General features: G+C 46.2%; 1 protein-coding gene across 1 annotated transcript in view; it reads right to left on the bottom strand.

Moving 5' to 3' along the window:
* The window catches only part of MIPEP (mitochondrial intermediate peptidase), a 137,078-nt gene that overhangs the window by 66,239 nt on the left and 45,304 nt on the right, over positions 1–25,535 (bottom strand). The window contains exons 10-13 of the mRNA XM_073662209.1: positions 17,064–17,116; positions 5,890–6,043; positions 5,371–5,448; positions 2,478–2,682 (exon numbers count right to left, since the gene is read on the bottom strand). Of these exons, the coding sequence (XP_073518310.1) occupies positions 2,478–2,682; positions 5,371–5,448; positions 5,890–6,043; positions 17,064–17,116 (490 nt within the window). The remainder of the gene's footprint in view (positions 1–2,477; positions 2,683–5,370; positions 5,449–5,889; positions 6,044–17,063; positions 17,117–25,535) is intronic.

Raw genomic sequence — 25,535 nt, 5'->3', positions numbered from 1 at the left:
GGAAACCAGCTTTACACAATGTAAGAGAAAAGCTCTCATTTCAGAAGAATGACAGCAGAAGAAAAAGCAAGTCAATTGCAAACTTGCTTATTTTTATGCTGTCTAACTAAATCAATTTAATAACATGAGAATCCTCTTTGAATCTCTCTTTTATTTGCTCCCCGAGGAAAATTTAAGCAGTGTGATTGCTTAATTGCGTACATAATGTGCCCCCCCCTCCCCCATAAGACAGCTGCGTTCATCGATATCGACGGGATAACAGACAGTCTATAAGTCGAGGAGAGATAAGGGTTGGCAGACTGAACCTAATGCCCAACCCATTTGTTATCCAATAGACAGACGAATATAAATGTAGGTATGGGGGAGTTGAGAGAGACAGATGATAGCCAAATGAGATCTCAGCCGCTGGCTATCATTTGTGTATGGCCAAGGCTAACAACATTACACTGACAGGAAAACTAAAACCGTATGTCTCTGGTAGACCTAGGGGTCTTTACTAAGCCTTCAGCTGCCATATTAACCTGGCAGAATCAGAGGGAAGCTAATGTATTCATACATCTTTGGGATCCCCCATTGATCCTGAGAAATACCCCCAAGGATCAAAAAAATTACATCATGCTTGTGATAAGCCTAAACGAATGCCCCCATTAAGGGCACATTGAAACACATCAGCCTTGAACAGATGGTCTAACTTTTTATCCTTCGACTTGGCATCAGCATAAAAGAAAATGTAAAAAGTTGTTTTGCGACTTCTCATTTACATTCGGTAAGTTGTTCTCGTGTGAAAGAACATCTGCCTGAAAGAGGACAATGAAGGAACAAACAATCCAAGTGAACCGTTAGCCCTTATACACAGACCGAGATGACAACACATGACACAAAAATGCAGAGTAAGAGGCAATATAAGAAAGGGGAGCGGAGGATGGGGGAGCATTGGATCGCTCACCAAAACAACCATCAACTTTGAGATAATGCTCTAAAACCTGCATCGTTAACATTTTGGGCTCTTTACTTGTGTATTAAGTGTGTGTACAATTCCAGTGTAGATCCACCCAAAGGAAGCGTGAAACACAATGCTAAATACAGCCAACTTCTTGGACTTGGGAGGAGGTTGTCCAGGATTTTTCTGCAGAAAATAACAAATTCAACTATACTCACCCTCTCTAGTCCAGCACGGCTTCCCCTAGTTTTGGCCGACATGCTGCAGCGCACTTGACCACTGCGGTCAATCACGCAGCCCAGTAACGCAAGCTGTCACTGCTGCGGCCTTGTCAACAAAAACCAGAGCAGCGGTGGAGAGGAAGTACAGAGTCTGAAGAGGGACAGTATAGTTGTATTTCTTATTTTTATCACCTGTAAGTATACGAGCAATTAACATTTAAACCCAAAACAGTCATAAGAATGTGTCCAGTTTGCAGTGGAATTTTGGAATTGCTTAGGCACAGAGTTAAAAATTAGTTCAATACAACAAGATATATGGGCAGAGACCCTGATTCCAGCGATACATCAGTTGCTGGTCCGCATGTTGTCACTGTTTTCTCTGCTGCAGATCTAGCAGAGCTCAAAATGTTGAGCCTTGTATAACCCCACCCACACCACTGATTGGCAGCTTTCTGCATACACTGTGCATTGCCAGAAAGCTGCCAATCAGTGGTGGGGGCGGAGTTACACAGAGCAGGAGGACTAGGAAGCACAAGGCAGCTAGTCCTGTGCTGATAATCTCCTGCTGATTAGACAGTGATTTTATTGAAACAGTAACACACAGCCCAGTGACATATTGCTGGAATCAGGGTCTCAACCCCTACATAATGCTCCTCTCAGATTACATAGCAAAACCCTGCTGAGAGATTCTTTTTAACTGTTTAACATGGAGCAGTGTTTGATGTAGCAGTTTTCTTTAATTAAAGCAAGGAGTGGATACAAGGGAAATTGGAAGTATAAAGGAAGGACTTCTATTTCTCACTCCTGCTATATTGATTTCTGGCACTTGCATAAAAAACTGCATTAAATACTGAATGTGTGATTTTTCAGGTTAAGCTATCATGTTACAGAATATTGGCACTTAACGACTAAGCAGTTTCCACTCGAAAGAATTTGATAGGCAACAGACAGATCTGTAGACAGATTTGAGCAGTTCTCACTGCAGACAGATCTGTAGACAGATTTGAGCAGTTCTCACTGCAGACAGATCTGAGCAGTCTTTGAAATTGAATGTTCATTCCTGGGAGACAAAATGTGACAAGTAGTAAAAAATGCAATTTACTCTAAATCAGATGCATAAGTTTCTTACCTTCACTTGTACTAATGAGCCATAGAGAAAAAAAAGCCTAGTTACTATTTAAACTCAATAAGGGAGGAAAGTATACAGGAAAAACTGATTCTTAATCGCTTAATTTAAAAAAAAAAATACCTGCAATAAAAATTGCGCTGAGTTAACAGGGTCTGAAGGAGATGTATAAAGTCCAGACTGCTCTTACCAGTCACATGTTGATAGCGCGTCCGCCCCAGCATCGAATGCATAGCGTGGCCCATTTCGTGGAAAAGATTCTCCATCATACCGGGGGTTAGCAGCGTTGGAGAGCTCTTGGTGGACTGTGGGAAATTCAGCATTAGGACTACCACAGGAAGCTGGTATTCTCCATCTTCTTTAAGCCTCCCGCCACGTATGGTGAAGTGACAGTCCTGGTGTAGATACATCATAGTTATACAACACTGCTGATATCTCTGCCATCATTAGAAATAGGTTACAATCAAGGAAACTAAAATATGACCATCAGAGCTGAAGCACATCACCACCAAAGCCTGATACGTGGGGGTCTACTGCTGAGAGATGCATGCTGGACATGAGAAGGCCACACGTGTACAGGCTCCTGCCATTGAAGAATATTGAAGATATGCAAACAAAGCTGCATGAAGTGGTAATATACCTTTATCCAAACGGGAAAATGCTTAGATGAGCATGGAAGCAGAAAAAAACATACATGAGTAATAATAGATGTATCGATCACATTCTGTTATCTTACTGGTTTGCCACCAGATTTCCCAATACAAACAGAATACATTACTAAAGAGCTCTCTAACACCTAAGGAAACGACTGCACTTTTCTGGAAAATCCATGTCAGACTGGCTGTATATTTTATTTCTTATTAGCCTGATTGAAAGCTTCTCACTGCCCCTCCTCCCTGCTGAGATCTCTCACTGCTCAGTACCAGCTGCAGCTGTCTGCAAGGCTGGGTGAGCGTAGACTGAATACATTTGACTCATGAGCTCACTCACGCTATAGTTGGACTCATAGAATGTCTTTTAATTTCAAGATTACATATCTATACAGCCAATCTGACCTGGATTTACAAGTAAGTACACCAGCCTTATTAGAGATCCTGTCTTATTGCTTATATTTGTTTTTTGTGTCACATGTAATTCTTTAAAAAAAAAAAAAAAACGGTGACATGTAAACCATTGCAAAATATGTATTAAAAAATATTGCAGTTTTCACGATGGTGACTAGAGCTTTTTTTAGGTTCTCACTTCCTGTTTCAGGAAATAACTTATGTACATATCCACAATGGACAGATATCAAATGAGCATGGGCAAAGGTAATTGCGAAGCAAGAGGAGGAGGGTCAGCTGTGACATCAACTATTGTGATTGGTGGATCCTGTGTTTTCAGCTGTGTATGGAGGTGTTATCAGTCATTGTAATAATGCCTCTGCTGATAATGAGGCTGCGGAAAACTGTTACTGAAAGAATAAGTAGTAAACTTTTACCTAAAGACCGTGAATACACATTAAATTGGCGGTCAGTAAGGGGCCTTACTCCGGATTACTGTTTTAAAAAGGAGGTCAGGAATAAGTGAATAGTGTTTCACCGTGCGCACAATTCACGCTGGTGGCAGCTGACACCCTGCGGCATTGGCCCCGGCCGGTTTTGGAACTGATGGGCACAGATTAACCCCATAAACACCGCTCTCAACCGCGCCAGCGGTGTCGAAGTGGCTTAAAAAACACCCTTTGACAGGATTGCCCCCCCCCCCCCAGCGATCGTAATCACAGGTGCCGATCATTGCCATAGTATCCTGAGGTCATCTGATGATCACAGTATGGCGTCCTGTTAGATATGAACAAAAAGACAAAAAGCAATCAAAAAACGTTATGTACACCAAAATGATACCAAAAAGATGTCCACTCATCGTGCAAAAAAAAAGCCCTCATACAGCTCTGTTTCCCAAAAATAAAAAAAAAGTTACAGCCCCCAGAATATGGCGAAAAAAACAACTTTTTTTTTAATATAAAAAAGCATTTTCAGTGTGTGATAGCAGCAAAACAGAAAAAAAACAGTATTAATCTGGTATCGCAGTAATCGCATTGACCCGAAGAATAAAGCAATAACCACATATGGGTATAGCAGCCGCAGGAGCAGTCTCCCTGATTCAGTAACTACGCTGCGGTTGGAGATAGTCAGCGCACATTTGCAGACAGTCAGTCAGTCTGTCAGCAGCTTGTTACACCATGCCACTGTAGCAGCGCACGCAGAAATCTATTTCATAGTCCCTATCTCTGTTACTTTTTACTAGACCCTATCTATAACCTACACCTATAATAAGACTGGGACATGTGCCCCTGACGCGCGTTTCACCAGGATACCGGCTTTTTCTAAGGGCTGACATTTAATATTTCCTATGTGGTTCGAATAATCCGTGACCCTATACAAAATTAATAAAATCGTCAATTAACCTGACCAGTAATTACATTATAATTTACAAGGGTCAGGAATCCCATCTAAAATATATTTAATATTTCTACATCTAGTAATATAATCGGGACCTAGTGTGTCACAGCTGAGATAATCATATAACAACTTACAGTTGTGCTCAAAAGTTTATATACCCTGGGAAAAATTTTTCCTTTCTTGTCCTTGTTTCAGAGAATATGAATGATAACAAAATAACTTTTTCTCCACTCATGGTTATTGGTTGGGTGAAGCAATTTATTGTCAAACTACTGTGCCGGGTGTATGTAAACTTTTGAGCACAACTGTATATAGCTGTGACCCAATATACATCCTTAATTGGATGTATGTGGATTCAATGGTTTTAACATATATTATCTATTAATAAAAGAAATAAAAGTTAATTTTTATTCACACATCCTTTTCCTCTTTCCCCCACTAATCTACAGTTTTCTGGTGGTGTACATCTATGTGAATAAATGTCCAATGAGATCTGACAACCCAAATCACTGCATAGTTATAGGGATTGGTAGGGACCGAAGAGATCAGATCCCTATCGACCTAACATTGACGGCTCATTCAGCATCTATTGTAGAGTCGCTGCTGTAATCACAGTCACACGGCGTCTTCCACACGATTTACCTGTGGGGGTTTTTCTGCACGATGAAAAAAGTCACAATAAATGTAACCCAAAAGGCCTTCGCTTTCATGCACCACGGCCTAAAAAAAAAAAAGGATGGTTTTAAAATGTCATATTATCAACAATAATATTGAAAGAAACGTATAATCCTATGAAAATTTTTTTTTTTTTAAAAAAGGCTGTGACCTGCTGCTTCCTCTAGATACTGATGTCACATTATACGACTATGGCGGGTAATGTGGACACATCGAGGTCACGCCAAAATCAGCCACTATGGTCACATGACATCTCAACAGCATTGTTCTAGAGGGACACAGTGATGTTTCTAAGAAGAGAAGTAGAATCCGTCCGTCAGCACGGAACATCCACCGGCCAAAGGAGAGAATGTGAGAAGCTCTGGCATACGGTACAGATGCAGGCATTAATACGGGGATCAGTCCCGTGTGATGTCCTACTGTCCTAATAGCTATAGGTCGCTGACGCGTCATTTTTCAACCTTCCACAGATACAGGATGAATTACCAGTTTCCGGACGTCTTCTGACCAAACCTCTCCCTTGTCCGGTTGCTCAGAATACAGAGAAATGCCAAGAAGTTGGTTGAAAAGTGAATTTAATCCTTCCATGCAGGCACCAAGGGAGAAGAAAGGTGAATACAAGCTGGGCTCTATGTTATACCTAAGGGGGACAGAAAAAAAATAAAAACCAGGTGAATCTAAAGAACAGAATAATCATTATCATCAGTGATTCCATCTATGTAACAATGAAAACAATGTCATCGAGTATCTGCACACACAGGTTGTGGAGAGAAAACCCAATCCACATCATTATATATATATATATATATATATATATATATATATATATATATATATATATATATATATATATATATATATATATATATATATATATATATATATACATACACACATGCAGTACAGACCAAAAGTTTGGACACACCTTCTCATTTAAAGATTTTTCTGTATTTTCATGACTTTGAAAATTGTACATTCACACTGAAGACATCAAAACTATGAATTAACACATGTGGAATTATATACTTAACAAAAAAGTGTGAAACAACTGAAAATATGTCTTATATTATAGGTTCTTCAAAGTAGCCACCTTTTGCTTTGATGACTGCTTTGCACACTCTTGGCATTCTCTTGATGAGCTTCAAGAGGTCTGGGGCTCTATGCAAGATCTCGCCTCGTGGGGTAAGGATGATTCTGAGAAAGGTCAGGAATCAGTCTAGAACTACACGGGAAGACCTGGTCAATGACTGGAAGAGAGCTGGGGCCGCAACCTCAAACATTACCGTTAGTAGCACACTACGCCGTCATGGATCAAAATCCTGGAAGGCACCCAAGGTTCCCCTGCTCACGCCAGCACATGTCCAGGCCCGTTTAATGTTTGCCAATGACCATCTGGATGATCCAGAGGAGGCATGGGAGAAGGTCATGTGAACAGACCAAAATAGAACTTTTTGGTATCAACTCAAATCACCGTGTTTGGAGGAAGAAGGATGAGTACAACCCCATGTACACCGTCCCAACCATGAAGCATGGTTGGGGAAATATTTTGGGGGGTTTTTCTGCAAAGGGGACAGGACGACTGCACCGTATTGAAGGGAGGATGGATGGGGTCTGGTATCGCGATATTTTGGCCAACAACCTCCTTCCCTCAGTAAGAGCATTGAAGATGGGTCGTGGCTGGATCTTCCAGCATGACAATGACCCGAATCACACAGCCAGGGCAACTAAGGCGTGGCTTCGTAAGAAGCATTTTAAGGTCCTGAAGTGGCCTAGCCAGTATCCAGACCTGAACCCAATAGAAAATCTTTGGAGGGAGATGAAACTCAATGTTGCCCAGCGACTGCCCCGAAATCTGAAAGATCTGGAGAAGATCTGTATGGAGGAGTGGGCCAAAATTCCTACAGCAGTGTGTGCAAACTTGGTCAAGAACCAGGGCTGTGGAGTCAGAGTCGGTAAAAAATGGACCGACTCCTAAAATATATAATAAATTGGTACAGTAATACAATGCAGGATGGGCTGTAAATGTTTTTGACTCGCCCCCTGGGCCGTGGGGTACTCGGAGCCGGGCAATAGGGAGACGATGGGGGTAGCAGTGGCGACCCGGTCCCATGGCTCAGGGTGGTCAGACCAGTGGTAGTCTGTGATGTGCTGTAGGTAATGTCCGACTACGCCACCCGTGGATTGCGGCTATTATGAACCGCCGCTGCAAGGCAGTCCACTGAGGCTGATGGTGTGTGCAGCTGAGGTAGTGTTACTCCCGACGGGAAGAGTGCAGCCCCAGGGCAGTGTAGAAGATGGTAGGGGTGATGGTGCAGAGAGTCCCAGTGCCGTTAGTGCTGGAGGAGCAAGGAGTACACAGACAACGTACTGCAGTCCAATGGCTTTTACTCACAGTTCATATGCTCCGGGTCACTTCAGCGCAAGCAGTGACCACCCAAGCCGTGCGGTGTCCACCAGGTGAGGGACTCGGTCAACCCCCAGGCACTTCAGGAGTATGGTTCAGAGCTCCTTCCTATCCTTCCCTCGGCTCATGCCCCGCCAGTGACCAAGCTTTGTCCAGCTCCCACGGGTCTATGCGGGCAAACGTGGGCCCCGTTTCCCGCTACCCTATATGGTATGCCTTCCTAGCAAGGCTTAGCAAGGGGTCGCACCAAGTGATGGTCGCGACCTACGGTTCTTGGCTGAAGATTATTAGCTTCCACCAAATTGCCTGACCCGTCACCCGATTCACGTTGGTCCTTAGGGTCCCTTCCACCTTCTTGTTCCTGAGCCCTTCTGTTTCTTGGCCACTTCTTTCCCTTCTCCTGTTCCTTCTCTTCTCCTCTGTTCCTTCTCTTCTCTGGCCCCGGCCTTTTCTCTAGGCCTGCCTCTGAGCAGACCTCCTACAGAGCCTCTGCTCCCTGTCTTCTCTTCTCTCTGTACTTCACCCAGAACTAAGATGGTGCCCACCGTTTATACTTCCCTCTAGAACTTGAGCCCAGGTGACCAGCAACCAATGGGCTCCTACCTACGCTCAGGAACCGTCCCCTTCTGCTTCTACATCACAGGGTTTTCCTCCCCCCTCCCCACTCCAGCCAGGGACATGGTCTGTTGTGCCTGCATTACTATTTAAATGGGAGCACCGTTGAGCTGTCCCCCGGAAATGGTGTGTGTGTGCTGTATGCAGCTACCTGAGCCCTGGTCCATACTCCATCCTTACCCGGGAGTGGAATATCACAGCTCTGACAGAGGTGCAATACCCCTGTAGCGACCGAGCCCTCGGGGTGCTACATTTTCACAAGGGAAAGTTATGAAATGTCCTATAAATGTCTGTTCTGTTCCTGATCTAAGGATCTCGGCTTTTAGATGAGATGAATCTGTGCTGCACTTTATGTACACGCTCAGTAGTGAGGCAGCGCTGTGGAGTCGGAGTCTAAAGTCAGGAAAATTGAGGAGTCTGAGTCGGTGGTTTGGCTGACTCCACAGCCCTGTCATGAACTACAGGAAACGTCTGACTTCTGTAATTGCAAACAAAGGTTTTTGTACCAAATATTAAGTTTTGCATAATTTATTATGTAAAAATCATACAAGGTGATTTTCTGGATTTTTTTTAAGATTCTGTCTCTCACGGTTGAAGTGTACCTACTATAAAAAATACAGGCCTCTCCATTCTTTGTAGGTGGGAAAACTTTCAAAACTGGCAGTGTATCAAATACTTATTTTCACCACTGTATATACACATATATACACACAGATCATCCATAGAGGCTGCATATATATACAGATCATCTATAGAGGCTGAAGACCTACACAGATCATCCATAGAGGCTGTATATACATGGATCATCCATAGAGGCTGTATATATACACAGATCATCCATAGAGGGTGTATATGTACATGGATCATCCATAGAGGCTGTATATATACACAGATCATCTATAGAGGGTGTATATGTACATGGATCATCCATAGAGGCTGTATATACACGGATCATCCATAGAGGCTGTATATATACACGGATCATCCATAGAGGCTGTATATGTACATGGATCATCCATAGAGGCTGTATATATAGATATATATACAGATCATCCATAGAGGGTGTATATGTACATGGATCATCCATAGAGGCTGTATATATACACAGATCATCCACAGAGGCTGTATATATACACAGATCATCCATAGAGGCTGTATATATACACAGATCATCCACAGAGGCTGTATATATACACAGATCATCCACAGAGGCTGTATATATACACAGATCATCCACAGAGGCTGTATATATACACAGATCATCCACAGAGGCTGTATATATACACAGATCATCCACAGAGGCTGTATATATACACAGATCATCCACAGAGGCTGTATATATACACAGATCATCCATAGAGGGTGGATATACACAGTGCATATCCATAACCACTGATATATACGATCAGATAATATATTACTACTGCTGCTACTCTAGGATGTCAGGGAATCCAGAAGTTGATAAAAATCCCTAGTTTCCAGGTCATTTGTCTTCTATTATTTTAGGGTTAAATGCCGTTTAATTGCATTCATTTGGTCTGAATCTTCCGTCCATCGAATCACTTCAAACGTGTTTTCTCTCTGGCTGGGCTAATGTGGCTCATGTGCCTCTGATTAACTTGCCATCGGTAGGCCAACTCTCAGCGCCCGTAATAGAAGGATCTCCCAGATTGTCATAAAAATTACAGCCAGGCCCTTACATAAGCTTCTGCTTGGTAAAAAAAAAAAAAAAAAAAAAAAAATCCCCAGAACCACAAGATGTTTGACATCTGCTTCTTACAAAGCTTTTCAGCTGCTGCCAGGAACACAGATCTATTCGCCCCTCCCGACGTTGCGAGCGCAGAAGTCGACAATCACAAAAGGTCAAGTCAAACTTAAAAGGCGACCATACGAATTTAGTCAATGATGGTTTTGTATCATGGGGAGGGGTGGGGGACAATCCGGGTCATTAGTCGAACTGTTTTGTGAAATGTAAAAAAAAAGCACAAAGAATAAAATGCAGGCAACATCGGTGCGGAGAAATCTGGAGGGTTGGGAAATGAATGATATGGTAGAAACTGAGCCTTCAATTATCACAGCTCTGCACATTAACACGGGAAGGACACACTTGTCTAACGCCTTCCAGCAGCGCCGGCGTCTTCACACAGCGGAGTCTGGAGACACTTGTGAGAGCGTACTATCAATATGCCGACAATTAAAGGAGGTGTACGGGATCAGAAAAAGCTCCGTTTTTATTAACCAAAAATAGCACCTTCATCAGTTAATTTCTGGTATTGCAGATTGGCAGTATTGAACTAATACAGAGATGTCAGGAGAGCAGTCAGGTCGTTTCTGATGAAAGCTGAAATCTCCTGCTGAACTCAATGGACATCTATTTTTTTCACGTCCCTAAAAGGCAGGTCACCATCTACAGATAAAATACAGAACATGCTTATATAACTCCTGAAAGACGGTCTTGATTTGAAGAACCTTGGATTTAACAGAGATCTTAGGGGGGGTTGTTAATGCAGTAAGTGTGAGGGGAGTGACAACAGCAGTGTCAATCCCTTGTTGCAGCCAAAGTTTAGGTGCCCGTTATTTTTACCCCTTGGAGACAGGACCATTTTTTGCACTTTAAATTTCTCCAACCTTTTTTCCAAGAGATATAATTTTTTTTTTCCCAGTCAATAGAGCGGTGTGAGAGTTTGTTTTTTTTTTGTACGGCGAGCGGCAGTGTTTAGTGAAACACATTTGGGGTACATATGACGTTTTGATCACTTTTTATTTATCTTTTTTTGGGACGAAAGTCACGCCAAATGAAAAAATTGCTATTCTGGAGTTTAGGAGTTTTGTCTCTTTACGGTATTTATCATATGGGTTAATTAATTTTATATTTTCATAGATTGGACTTTTATGGACACAGTGATGCATAAATTAAAAAAATTAGACGCCTTTTTTTTTTTTTTTGGGCTGCTCTTTGTACACTGTGCATAGGCAGAAAGCTGGCAATCAGTGGTGGGGTTATCCAGAGCTCATAAATATGGAGGACTACATGGCAGCAGGTTTACTAGTCCACTAGGGATAATTTCCTGCAAAAATCTAGTGACAGATTCCCTTTAAAGTCTGACCCAAGCAGGGCCTGGAGCTATCCAACAAAAAGACTACATTTTATGTGCAAGCGGCCAGTTACACATCTCAACATGCACAACTTGAAAAACGAAAAATATCTGCTCACCAGGTGCCGAAAGACTAAATCTCCAGCTATAACAGCGAAAAAAGGGGCTATAACTTCCTGGTGAAAAACTCACCAAGTTCTTTCAATTTCTTTTGGTACTTTCCAAATACCAGTTGGGACATACTTCTACGTATGGCCCTGAGCCTTCCCGAGCGATTACTATATCACTGCTGTGGCTGCGCTGCCGCTGACCTCGCACGGCCGCTTCCAAATTTTCTCTAAACGTGCATTTACAGGATTAGAGGCTTGAAGCTACAATAGTTAGTGGAGATGACATGTTGGAGAAGAATCAGAGCTGTGCAACTTCTCCGTGAGTCATCTTTTCATGATAGGTTACTCATTCTGCCCCAGGTTCCAGATAAAAGCGAGAGGACAACAGAGCTGACGAAAAGCCGAGAAAGCCCCCGAAGACATGGCTCTATGACCTTCTGTAGCGCTACAGAGGGTGGTATCACGCAATTATATAGGATGGAGATACAAGTAGAAAGGATTAGTAGTGACATTGCACCCAGGCTAACAAAGCAGGCTAGGGGCCTGGATGGAACGGACCAGCGGGGTCCAGTAAATAGATATTTTTAACCCCTAAGTGGTATCCATGGTATGACGTACAGTGCATGTATGAAGCGGGCTCAAGAGCTAAACTTACTACATACAGAGCCTTTTGAAGCGGGCTCAAGAGCTGAACCCACTACATACAGAACCTTTAAAAGTGTGAATCGAGTAATGTTATCCATTTCATAAAACACCCTTGTGGTCTTTACATAGGAGAGACCACACAAATATTTCTAGCCATAAGTCGATTATTAAATGCATGAAAATATGGCTTCCTATCACGAAACATTTTCACTCTGCTAAACATTCTACATCTCAATTTAAATTTCAAATTATTGAACAGGTGCCGATAGCTGGGAGAGGTGGTAATCATATTCAATTTCTCAAAAAATGTAAATACCCCCCCTTCTTTTCCATATTTGAACCTCTGCGAGAAGTCTCCGTCTCTTCTTTCTTGGAAGGTGGCTTTCCTTGTCGCAATCACTTCCATCTGGAACTTGTTGGGAGATGGCGGCTCTCTCATGTCGATCCCCTTTTCTGATCCTACACCAAGACAAGGTGGTCTTCAGACCGGTGCCTTCTTTTCTCCCCATGGTGCTCTCCACCTTTCACCTCAATGAGGAAATCGTTCTCCCTTCCTTTTGTCCGACTCCGTCTCACCTTCTGGAACGTTCATTGAATAGGTTGGACCTTGTCAGAGCAGTTCGGGTTTACCTGGCTGGGACAGTCCCCCTCCGGAGGACGGATCTCCTCTTTATTATCCCTGAGGGAGCACGGAGAGGCCTCCCGGCTTCCAAGGCTACAATTGCTCGCTGGATCCGGACGGCAATCCTGGAGGTGTACCGAAGTAAGAACAGGGTTCCTCCCCCCAGGATTAAGGCCCACTCTACTAAAGCGGTGGGCACCTTCTGGGTGGTTCATCATAGGGCATCCACCCTACAGCTTTGCAAAGCGGCAACCCGGTCCTCTATTCACACATTTGCCAAGGTTTACAGGGTTCATTCCTAAGCTGTCACGCCTCCACCCCTCACTGTGTCTGGGAAGCAGTTGCTGACAGCTCAGCCGTCCAATCTTATACAGGGGCGTGCTGGAGCTGTCAGTACTGTGATTGACAGCTCGACCGTCCAATCTAGTACAGGGATGTGCAATAGCTCAGTGTGGTTATTGACAGCTCGGCTGTCCAATCTGAGTCTGGGAAGCACTGGCTATCTTCAGGTGTTCATTATCCCAGGTGAATGCCTGGCTACTTAACTGATCTGTTTGTTCAAGATCTCTGCCAGACGTACATTCAGCTAGTGTGTGTGGTTTGTTCTCTGTGCCTTGCGTTCTGTTTATTGATCTTCTGCTGTCAGACCTTGGACCTTGTTCTGACCATCCGTTTGTTTAACCCCTTCTGCTCTGATCTGCTGTCCTCCTGGAATTCTGACCAACGGTACGATACCTGACTACGCCTTTGCCTCTTCCCTCTGTTTATGACGTACCCTCCTGGCTTTGACTACGGACTCCTTGACTATCCAGTCTCAGCGTCACATAAGCTTCGGCAGATGCCAGCCTAGGTAGCAGAATCCTGCAGTGGTTAGTTCTCCGCCATGAATGGAGTTATTAACTGCTGTTTCCCTCCCCAGGGACTGCTGTGGGACATCCCATGGTTTCCTGTGTCCCCCAATGAAGTAATAGAGAAAACAGGATTTTTGGTTACTCACCGTAAAATCTGTTTCTCGGAGCCTTCATTGGGGGCCACAGGACCCTCCCATTTTGACAGCCTTAATAACTTATTGTTATGTTACAGTTTGAATTTTTATATCTCTCTAATGTTGCTTCTCCTACTGGTTGTACACTAACTGATAACTTCATGCCAGTCGTTGGGGTGAACACTGCTGGGTAGAGCTAACTTTTTTTGTACATAGTGTGAGCCTCCTAGTGGCAGGAGCATACACCCATGGTTTCCTGTGTCTCCCAATGAAGGCTACGAGAAACAGATTTTACGGTGAGTAACCAAAAATCCTGTTATACAATACAACAGTCTTCATTGTTCACTTTACATTACTAAATTGGATATTTATCTCTAATGCTGTCCCTTATTATTTTTTTGTCCTCTATAGTTATATCCTTAAGTGACGGGACCCGCGACGCTTGTAGGTAACGTAGTGGTGACGTTCACTCTCCAATACTGTCCCTTGGGCCCTTTTTTCTATAATTACGCCCCCATATGACGCGATCCGTGTCACTAGTATGTGGAATGGTAGCACGCACCCGTTTTGACATGCCCATTTGTGATGTGTTACATGGCACTTTCATATATTTTGATACGCCCACCCCAGTATGCGAATCGTGTTGTCACATACCCGCCCGCTGTAGACATGCTAACATGTAGCGCAAAGCATTCCTACCCATTCAAATTTTGGGGATTTTTCCTTTTCTTATATTATTAATTAATTCATCTAGATTTTGCTATATATCATACCAGTTCTTAAGATACCGGGATGTAATTTGAAGTGCCCTTATCTTATTTACTAATTATCATGGAGAACTTTATGTTTATGCAGGGTTTATAATATAATATACATCTTAAAGATCACCATGTGAACAAGGCTCGGGATGAGCCGAAAAGTCAAAAATTAATGTCATAGTATTTTTCATTTTTTGAACTACAGTTTTCCTATTATATGAACTGAGTCTCTAATAAAATGTAATTTCTGATGCAAAAATTCCGAGAGTGCTGTATCTGAACTACCTACTGCATACAGATTGCATGCCAGCGGCGTTATACAGCAGACACCCAAGAGTAACTGCAACCATTAGAGGAAAAAAAGGTAAGAAAAATCACAGGTGTCTGTTCAGACTCCCATTGGGCAGTATGACCAGATGACAATGGCGCTATGGCAGCTGTGATAAGGTGATGAAAACGGTGATAAATTGCTGTTCGCTGGAGGTTGGCGCTCTGTACATGGTTCTCTGTCAGACAATATTACATCAGCGGAGCAGATGATTGACCACAGCTCCATTCAAATAAAGGACTTCAAAGCCACATTCTAAGAATCGGTGGGGATCACGGCCATTGGATCCCCATCAATCAGCAACTTATCACCCTTACTGTGAATAGGTGAAAATTTGCTATGATATGCCAACCCCTTTAATGAAAAATTGCATTAGGTTTTTTTTTTTTTTTTTGCATTAGGCTTCCCAGGTGCGCACCGCAGCAAGTGCACCCCGCATGTGCGCACCGCAGCAAAAGCACCCCCGCATGTGCGCACTGAGGCAACGGCACCCCCGCACCTCTCTGACTAATATAAAGAGACTTTTTTCGCAGTACCATATGAATGCAATCACATTGTTGGCTGCATGGAGGATAATGCAGCAGATCAGGTATTTTTTTTCCACTTTTTGTGCGTCCAGCGGTGGTTATTTGTTTTGTTTTTTAAACTCCACTTGCAATTTTTTTTTTTTAATAGAATTTGAAAAACGGCGAAAAAACAGCATGTTCGGATGTAGGAATAAAAAAAAGCTGAAAACAGAAAACCATAAAACGGTATTCAGCATGAGCATTAAGTCTTTAAAAAAATCCAAAATATATGCGGTATTGGGTTAGAGAGGCCTGCACAAACAAATCACTACATAGGCCTTGTTCACATTCATATTGGGGGGTTTCTGCAAAGGAGCCCTCGACACAGGCCTCTGATACAGTGCTGTCAGTCTTATTTTTTTTAAGGCAGATGCAAACTCTTTCGGCTTCATTATTCTTGCTCATTTATTTTTCACCCGATACAAATCGTAAAACAGTGGAGCCCCCTGCTGGACAAACAGAGATAAAAATCTAACCTAGATTTCTTTATGCACAACAGGTTAGCAGAAGAAAACTAAATGGCATTAACTGATGAAGGTCAAACTGAATAATTTCACTATTTCAACACAATACAAAAATACGAAATATAAAAAAGACCCCTTTCTTCATAAGCAAAAACGAATGACAACTAATTGCAGGCTTTCAATTAAAGTCTAGTTTTCTAGTGTCCTGGAAAAATAAAAATATTGCTATGGCACAGCAAACACTACAACAGCGAGGCACAGCCCTAGTGACGTAGGAAAATCCAGCCTTGTCCACACATTTTACAGCAGATTGGGATTTTCTAATACCGAGCAACAGAAGTCAGTACATAATCTACTAAGCACTGTGCATCTAGCAATGGAGAAGACAGAGGCGGTAATAAACCACCTCTGCTGTCTATATACAAAATCTGTTGGTCAAAAATGCCAATTTTTGCTGAATCTGAATGGCAGTGTAGTGTAATTATTGTTATGCATTGCTTATATAACGCCATTAATTCCAGACATGATCATTGCTGTCCCCATTGGGGCTCACAATCTACATCCACTATCAGTATGTCTATGGAGTGTGGGAGGAAACCGGAGAACCCGGAGGAAACCCACACAAACACGGGGAGAACATACAAACTCCTTGCAGATGTTGTCCTTGGTGGGATTTGAACCTAGGACCCCAGCGCTGCAAGGCTGCAGTGCTAACCACTGAGCCACCGTGTATTGTCTGAATTGAATATGTTGTTCACAAATGGCTAGATTAATTCCCAAAGTCAAATGTTATCACCTAACCATAATAAGGGGAATAATTTGTGTAACACGGAGGGTTCAACCGCTGAGACTCCTGGCGATCCTGAGAATGGAGCCCAGTCTGGAATGGAGGTGACAAGACACAACCTCATGTCTATTCATTGTATACGACGACCCCGTACTCCGCTTTCTCTGGCAATTTCATAGACTAGAACAGAGCTCAATTTAAGACAAGGGATAATAACCTTTCAATAAAATCTATAAAAACAATCCTCTGATCTAGAGTCACTAGTCAACAGCTCAACTTACTTTTCTGCACGTAAAACACCAGCATAAAAAGGAGGATCCCACGGCATCAATTCCTAATGGAAAGTGAAGATCATCAGTGACGGGAGAAATTATTGCTATATAATCCTAAACAAAAACAACAAATGCAAAATAACATACTGTCGATGGAAAATGCAAATTGTCTCTTTAGAGAGGAAGAGGACTAGACCTCTAGCGCCACCTATAGGAAGTAGCGATTCTAAAAGTCAATATCCACTCTCTAACGAGCCTTGTCACATGACTTAGGATTTAAGCCAAAACCAAAATCTCAATTGCAGACACTGTGTTTCGGGGTATTGCCCCTCATCAGTGCAAAGTGTGGGATCTGGTTTGGCTGGACAAAAGAGGGATTTTTGGTACTCACCGTAAAATCTCTTTCTTGGAGCCTTCATTGGGGGACACAGGACCATGGGTGTATGCTGTTGTCGCTAGGAGGCTGACACTAGGCAAAAAAAGAAATAGCTCCTCCTCCGCAGTATACACCCGCCTACAGGCACCAAGCTCACTAGTTAGTGGCTAAAGCAGTAGGAGGAAGATAAAACAATCAACTATGCAATGCCCAACGGGGCACAACCGTGAAAACTAAATTAGATGCCCAACAGGGCCAACTGTACCTATGCCCAAAATCAGGGAGGGTGCTGTGTCCCCCAAAGAAGGCTCCAAGAAAGAGATTTTACGGTGAGTACCAAAATTCCCTCTTTCTTTATCGCTTCATTGGGGGACACAGGACCATGGGACGTCCAAAAGCAGTCCCTAGGGTGGGAGAACAAAAGATAGTCACAGACTAGGTCTGACTGCAGGCAACCACTGCCTGCAGAATCTTCCATCCAAGACTGGCATCAGCCGAGGAATAAGTGTGGACCTTATAAAACCTTGAAAAGGTGTGGAGTGAACACCATGTTGCGGCCTTACAGATCTGAGAAGCTGAAGCCTGATGGCGAACAGCCCAAGAGGCCCCCACCGCCCGGGTGGAGTGAGCCCTTACCCCCGGAGAGGGAGGTTTGTCCGAGGCTCGATATACCTCCAAAATGGTCGAACGTATCCAACGGGCGATATTTGACCTGGAAGCAGGAAGACCCTTGCGACGCCCTCCAGGGATGACAAACAGGGCGTCTGAACGCCGAAGGGAACGGTACACACGTAAAGCTCTGACCAGATCCAGTTTGTGCAGGGATTTCTCCCGTGGGTGCACTGGGGCCGGGCAGAAGGAAGGCAAAACAATGTCCTCATTGATGTGGAAAGAGGAGACTACTTTTGGCAAAAAAGAAGGCACTGGCCTGAAAACTACCTTGTCTTGATGGAAGACCAGAAAAGGCGACCGACAAGAGAGGGCTGCGAGCTCTGCAACCCTCCTAATAGAGTTAACAGCCACCGGAAAAAGCCACCTTCCAGGACAGAAGAGAGGCTGAGATGTCCTGAATGGGTTCAAACGGGGGCTGTTGAAGGACGCTCAGGACCATATTAAGGTCCAATGGATACACCGGGGGGGCGATAAGGCGGTGCCAGCTGAGCCACCCCTTGTAGAAACGTCTTGACCTGAGGACGGAAAGCCAAGTTAAGTTGGAATAGAATGGACAAGGCCGAAACTTGGCCTTTGAGAGTGCTTAGAGAGAGTCCCACTTCCAGGCCAGACTGAAGAAAGGCCAAAATGACCGGTAGCGAAAAGGACATGGGAGCTAGCTGATCCTTGTCGCAGTGACGAAAAAAGGCTCTCCAGGTTCTGTGGTATATGCGCGAGGTTGCGGGTTTCCTGGCACTAATTAGGGTCTGGATGACGTTATCCGCAAAACCCGCCTTCTTCAACACTGCGGCCTCAACGGCCATGCCATTAAATTCAGAGAACGAGAACTCTGATGAAGAATAGGGCCCTGAGAGAGGAGGTCCGGACGGTCCGGTAGTCTCCGGGGGGAGTCGACGAGCAGGTTTACTAGATCTCCGTACCAGACGCATCTGGGCCAATCCGGGGCTACTAGAATTACCGGTACTCCTTCTGTCTTGATCTTTTTGACGACCTGAGGGATCAATGGTAGAGGAGAAAAAAGATAGGGCAGCTGGAACTGAGACCATGAAATGACTAGCGCGTCTTGAGCGATCGCAAGGGGATCGGGGGACCGGGCTACAAAGGATGGAGCCTTGTGGTTTAACCGAGACGCCATGAGGTCGACGTCCGGCGTGCCCCATCGTAAGCAAATCTGATGGAACACCTCGGGATGGAGAGACCATTCTCCTGAGGCAAGGCCCTGCCGACTGAGGAAGTCGGCCGCCCAATTGTCGACCCCCGGAATATGGACTGCTGAGATTGCCGGAACTGTGTTCTCAGCCCAAACTAGCACTCTTGCCACCTCTTTCAAGACGGACTTGCTGCGCATTCCTCCCTGACAGTTTATGTACGCCACAGCCGTGGCGTTGTCCGATTGTACGTGGACTGGGAGCCCTGCAAGAATATCCTGCCACTGACGCAACGCCAGGTAGATCGCCCTTATCTCCAATATATTGATCGGTAGGGAGACTTCGTGGGGACTTCAACAGCAATGCACTGTGGTGAAGGAAGACTGCCCTCCAACCGATGAGGCTGGCATCGGTCGTGACCACCTGCCTGCGAAGCGGTAGGAATGACCTCCCAGGTCTGAAGGAAGAAAGGCGAGTCCACCATATTAATGACCTTCTCACTCGATCTAGAGACGATGGTTTATTGTACCATGCCGACAGAAGGGCCAGTTGAAGAGGCCGGGTATGGAACTGGGAAAACGGCACTGCTTCCATAGCTGCCACCATTTTTCCCAAGACACTCATGCACAGGCGAAGACTTGGGTCGGAGAGAAGGTGAATCCCCCGACGGAGAGAGTTTATATTTTCCCTCGGGAGAAGGACCCGGGCATGGGTCATGTCGAACTGCATCCCTAGAAAGGTTACGCGTTGAGATGGGACCAGGGAGAATTTGTCTGTGTTGATCAGCCAGCCTAATCGAGAGAGCGAGTTCAAGGTGATCTTGAGACTGTGGAGACAGTCCCTGAACGTGGAACCCTTGATCAATAGGTCGTCGAGGTAGGGGATAATTACAATCCCCCTGGCTCGTAGAATGGCCATGACCGTCGCCATTACCTTGATGAAAACCCTCGGGGCGGAGGCAAGCCCGGAGGGGAGAGAAGTGAACTGGTAATGTGTGTTCTGGAAGGCAAATCGAAGGAACTTCTGATGTGGTGCGCAGATTGGGATATGAAGATAAGCATCCTGAATATCCACTGAACATAGGTATTCCCCGGCCTCCATCGAAGTGATTACGGACCTGGAGGACTCCATTCTGAAGTGCCATACGCGTACCAGTCGGTTTAGTTGTTTGAGGTCTAGGATCGGACGTAGTGAGCCGTCCTTTTTTGGAACAATGAAGAGATTGGAGTAAAAACCGGAAAACCTTTCCTGAAGGGGGACTGGAACTATGACTCCTGAGCGCAGAAGGGAGGCAATGGCCTGAAGGAAACCGGGAAGCAGAGATGGATGCGGGGGATGGGACCTGAGAAATCGTGTTCCTGGTAAGGCGTTGAACTCGATCTTGTAGCCGGAGGTCACAATCTCCTTGACCCAGGCATCCTCTATTGCCAAGACCCAAGGGTCTCGGAACAGAAGTAGATGGCCGCCCACCCTGGGAGAAAACCCAGGTGGGAGTGACCCGTCATGCTGAGGAAAATCTGTTGGATCGGGATCCAGAGGGCTTGGAAGAGCGACCCTTTGCGAGCCAGTTGGGAGTGGGCCCTAAAGGTAGGCTTACGTCTCTCTTGCTGTGCTGGGGAACGGTCCAGTTGAGAGGAGGGTCCCGGTTGAGCGAACCGACGAAAGGACCGAAACTGAAGGGAACGTCTCCTAGGAAAGGGGCTATTAAGTCTCAGCTGGGGAAGGGAGGTGCTCTTGCCCCCAGTGGCATCAGCGATGATCTGGTCTAACTTAGACCCAAACAGCCTGGAGCCCTGAAATGGGAGATTTGTTAGTGATTTTTTTGAGGCCGTGTCGGTGTTCCAAGCCTTCAGCCAAAGAATTCTACGTATAGCAATGATATTGCTAGAGACGCGGGCTGAACAGGTAGCGGTGTCAAGGGACGCCGTGAGCAGATATTTCCCTGCGTGGGCGATCTGATCCGCTAGGTCAGCCAGATCGTCTGGGGAAGCCCCTGTTAGGATGCCCTGCCTAAGCTGTTTGGCCCATGCGGAGACTGCTTTTGATACCCAAGTGGAGGCGAAGGAAGGACACAGGGAGGTGCCAGCAGCCTCGAAGCCTTTAACCGAGGCCTCAACCTGTCTATCTGTAGTGTCCTTGAGTGAGGAACCATCTGGAAGAGACAGCACCGTCTTAGCCGAGAGACAGGAGGATCCACAGAAGGGGACTCCGTCCATTTGCTGACGAGGTCATGGTTAAAGTGGTAGAACATGTCTAACTGTTTCTTTCCAGTGAAGCGTTTTTCTGGATGCTCCCACTGTTTCTGAAAGACACCATCAAATTCTGAATGGTTAGAAAAGGTGCGTGCCGGGCGCTTGATTCTCTTGAAGGAAACGGAGTAGTCCTGAGAAGGGCTCTCGTCCTCATTAACATGCAGAGTCTGATTGACGTGCGATATAAGGCTGTCAACCATGTCCTGGATTCTAGAATATTGGTCCGTGTCGGATCCAGAGTCAGAATCTGATGCCGTGTCTGATCTCGGTGCGACCTCTGGGGAAGAGGTGTGAGATGCAGGGGGCAATTTGGAGTCTGGAGAGCTGGAAGATGAACTTGTGAGAGTCCGTTTCTGAGAATGTGCCCTCGGTCTGCCCTTAGGAGGAGGGGGCAGTGGTGCTTGCGAACCGTCCGTGGGAACGTTCGGAGCACTGGTGGCTGTGGATAGCATGGGCAACGTTCTAGGACCTGCACCAGAGATTGAGATACCGTGGTGAGGTCAAAGACAAAGTGGGACATAGCAACAGCCCACTCCGGAGGAGGGAGAGTTACTTCGTCCTGGGCGGCAGGGGGATCTTGGGGTGCCAGCATGGTGGGAGGCTTGCAAGTCGAGCAGAAAGCCAGACCCGCGGGCCACTTAGTACTGCAAAGAGCACAGGCGTAGTATGTGACTGTGTGAGCGGGACGGACAGAAAGCTCCCTGGGTTTGGGCATATGTGCCTAACCAGTAATACTGCAGAGGAGGAAGCCTGTGGACAGGAAAGGGTGTGTGTAGGTGCCAGAGCAGGGCCTACCCGGTCTGGAATGTCCACGGTCCCGTATCCCCCGTCGGAAACTCCGGAGCTGCGGAGACAGGAGCAGGGCTGCGTGATGAGGCAGTCAGACAGAGTGATGCTGCCGGAGCCAGAACAGAGAGCAGCGTAGAGGGGCGGGGCAGGAGCAGAGCGTGCTGCCCTGAGTAACCTAGGGGAGCCGAGGCTCTGATAGGCAGAAGGAATGGGGGCGGGCTTAAGAACCCAGCCGCTGATAGGTCCCCGGGAGAACTGTGGGTGTGGCGGAAGCGTCACATTGCTCCTCGGTCCTGATTGGCCGATTGCCGGAGGGGGCGTATACCCGCCGGTAAGAGGAACGCCCCACCCGAGACGCTCCCCGACGGAGAAAGCACAGGCAGATTTGCCGTGCAAAAAGGAAAAAGAAGGAGGGGTTGTGGGGGATGCCATGCTGAGGGGGATGCCATGCTGCGGGAGATGCCATGAAGATGCGAGGAGAGGGGGCGTGGCCAGGGAAGCGCTGCTGTAAGTGAGCGTCGGTGGAGGTGTGATGCCCCCATTAATAATCCACGGATTTACAGGACCCGCTGGCAGGCAGCTCGGTGCCATATCCAGTGTTCTGAGGGACTTGGGGGGCTGCGGTTGTAAGGCAGCAGGAGTGGGAGGGATTACCTTTGTTAGAGGTCCCAATACCTCTTCTTCCTCTCCCCTTCTGAGGATGGTCACAGGAGGTCCTCCGTGGATAGGGGGGGATCCTGGCTCTTCCTCCTTCCCGCACTGACTGGTACTGGACAGTGCAGGAGACGGTGTCGACCCCAGAATCTGGGGGAAGGTCACCGCAGTGACCACCGTCTCCCTCCCAGGCCGCTCTGAGGAGTGGACTGGGGTGGGGAATAGGCAAGGACTGGCCACCGGGAATGACTCTGAGACACCTGGAGGTGACAGGGGATAGGTCCCACCCAGCGGGTGCGAGGGTGGGCGATGTGGGAAATGCCACACTGCTCTCTCGGTCGCTTGAGAATGGGGATAACATGGGACGCAGTGTTCCCTGTTAACCCTGAAGAGCTGTATCTGAAAAACACCAAGGTTACTTACCGGTAGCCGGTTTTTCCAGAGCCCATGACAGCACACCTTGAGAGAGGGATCCGCCCCACCAAGGACAGGAAACCGTCTGAAATAAAAGGGCGGTACCTCTCCCTCGCTTCAGTTGTTTACAGAGCATTGAGAGGACCTCCAAAACAGGTTAGGCATATAACCAACGCCTACAATATATATATAACACCCAAAACAGTGCACACCAGGGTGTGAGAAACAGAAAAAATAGGGGGGTGGGGGGGACTAAGGGTGCTGTCATGGGCTCAGGAAAAACCAGCTACCGGTAAGTAACCTTGGTGTTTTCCCCTCACCCATGACAGCACACCTTGAGAGAATTTTGGTGAATTATGAGCACCCTAGGGAGGGACCACCGCCTGAAGTACCCTTCTCCCAAAGGTGAGGTCAGAGGAGGACAGATCCAACCGATAGTGTTTAAAGAAGGTGGATGGTGTAGACCAAGTAGCAGCTCTACATATCTGATCGATTGAGACGTCTGCCCTTTCCGCCCAAGAGGTTGCGACGGCTCTGGTAGAATGAGCCCTGACATTGTCCGGGGCCGGAACTCCTGTGGACGTATATGCTAAGCAAATGGCCTCCCTAAGCCACCTAGAAATTGTACCCTTGGACACCACGTGACCTTTCCTACTCCCCTGAAAGGCCGGGAACAAGGAATAGTCCTTCCTTCATACACTAGTCATGTTAATGTACTGTAGTAGGGATCTTCTAACATCTAGGTTATGGAACCTAACTTCCCCTGGGTTCTTAGGATTGCTGCAAAACGAGGGTAGTACAATCTCCTGGTTACAGTGAAATCTAGATACCACTTTGGGAAGGTATGCTGGATCTGGACGCAAGGTGACCCTATCGTCAAAAATTTGTGTGTAGGGAGGATTAACCGAAAGGGCCTGCAGGTCGCCCACCCTACGAGCCGACGTTAAGGCCACTAAGAGGTTGGTCTTAAGGGTGAGGATCTTTGGAGAGACATCCTGTAGGGGTTCGAATGGGTCACTGGTAAGCGCATTCAAGACCAAATTCAGGTCCCAGGAAGGAACTCTTAGGGACCGAACCGGTCTGGCTCTGGCACAGGACTTGATAAACCTCGAGACCCACCTGTTCCCAGCCAAGTTACAATTATAGAGAGCCCCCAATACCGACACTTGAACTTTTAGAGTCCCTGTGGCTAGACCAGGTCACGCCCCTTTTGCAGAAATTCCAAGATTCCCCTGATTGGAGGCTTGTCTGATAATGGGGCATCTATAAATTCTAGGAATTTACTCCAGACTCGGTTATAAATCTTAGTCGTTATTGGTTTCCTACTACCCAGCAAGGTAGAGACTAACCCTGGTGAAAACCCCTTGCTACTTAGTAGTGACCTCTCAAATTCCACGCCGCAAGATGGAAACCTCTGGCTTGGGCGTGGAATACTGGTCCCTGAATGAGAAGGTCCAGCCTCTCTGGTAGAACCCAGGGATCTGAAACCGACATTAGTCGAAGCAGGGAGAACCAAGGCCTCTTGGGCCAAAAAGGGGCTATAAGAATTACCCTTGCGCCTTCCTCACCTTCCTGAACTTCCAAGGGATCTGGAGGGCATCCACTGCATGGGGATTTTCTGCTGGATTTAAGGAATAGAATCTGTCTACCTTCCTGTTTGCTCGTGTGGCAAACAGGTCTATGTCTGGCTGCCCCCATAACTCGACAATCTGTTGGAAAACCCCCGGGTTTAAGCTCCATTCCCCCTGTCTTAGGGTATGGCGACTGAGAAAATCTGCCTTTACGTTTTCTACCCCCTTTATGTGAAGAGCTCTGAGGGATGGGAGGTGTCGCTCTACCAGAAGAAGGATTCTGTCTGCCACAGCCATCAGAGAGCGTGATCTTGTTCCCCCCTGATGATTCACATAGGCTACTGATGTCCGGTTGTCGGACCTGACCTGGACGTGGTGACCCTGAATGTGAGGAAGGAAGCCTATGAAGGATCCCTCTACTGCCCAAAGCTCTTTTATGTTTGAGGATGCCCCCATCTCATGGTATGTACCGTGACCCTGTATGGAGAGCTCTGCCATATGACCCCCCCATCCGGAACTGCTCGCATCGGTTGTAATCACCCGATCTACTGGTCTGGACCACTGTATGCCTGAGGTCAGATTTCCCTCGTCTGTCCACCATGAAA

Source organism: Phyllobates terribilis, unplaced genomic scaffold (assembly GCF_046119375.1).
Source record: "Phyllobates terribilis strain yellow unplaced genomic scaffold, ASM4611937v1 Scaffold_2__4_contigs__length_985480577, whole genome shotgun sequence".
Classification (NCBI taxonomy): Eukaryota; Metazoa; Chordata; class Amphibia; order Anura; family Dendrobatidae; genus Phyllobates; species Phyllobates terribilis.
Note: the sequence above shows the minus strand (reverse complement) of the source record. Positions and strands in the feature narration are given on the sequence as shown.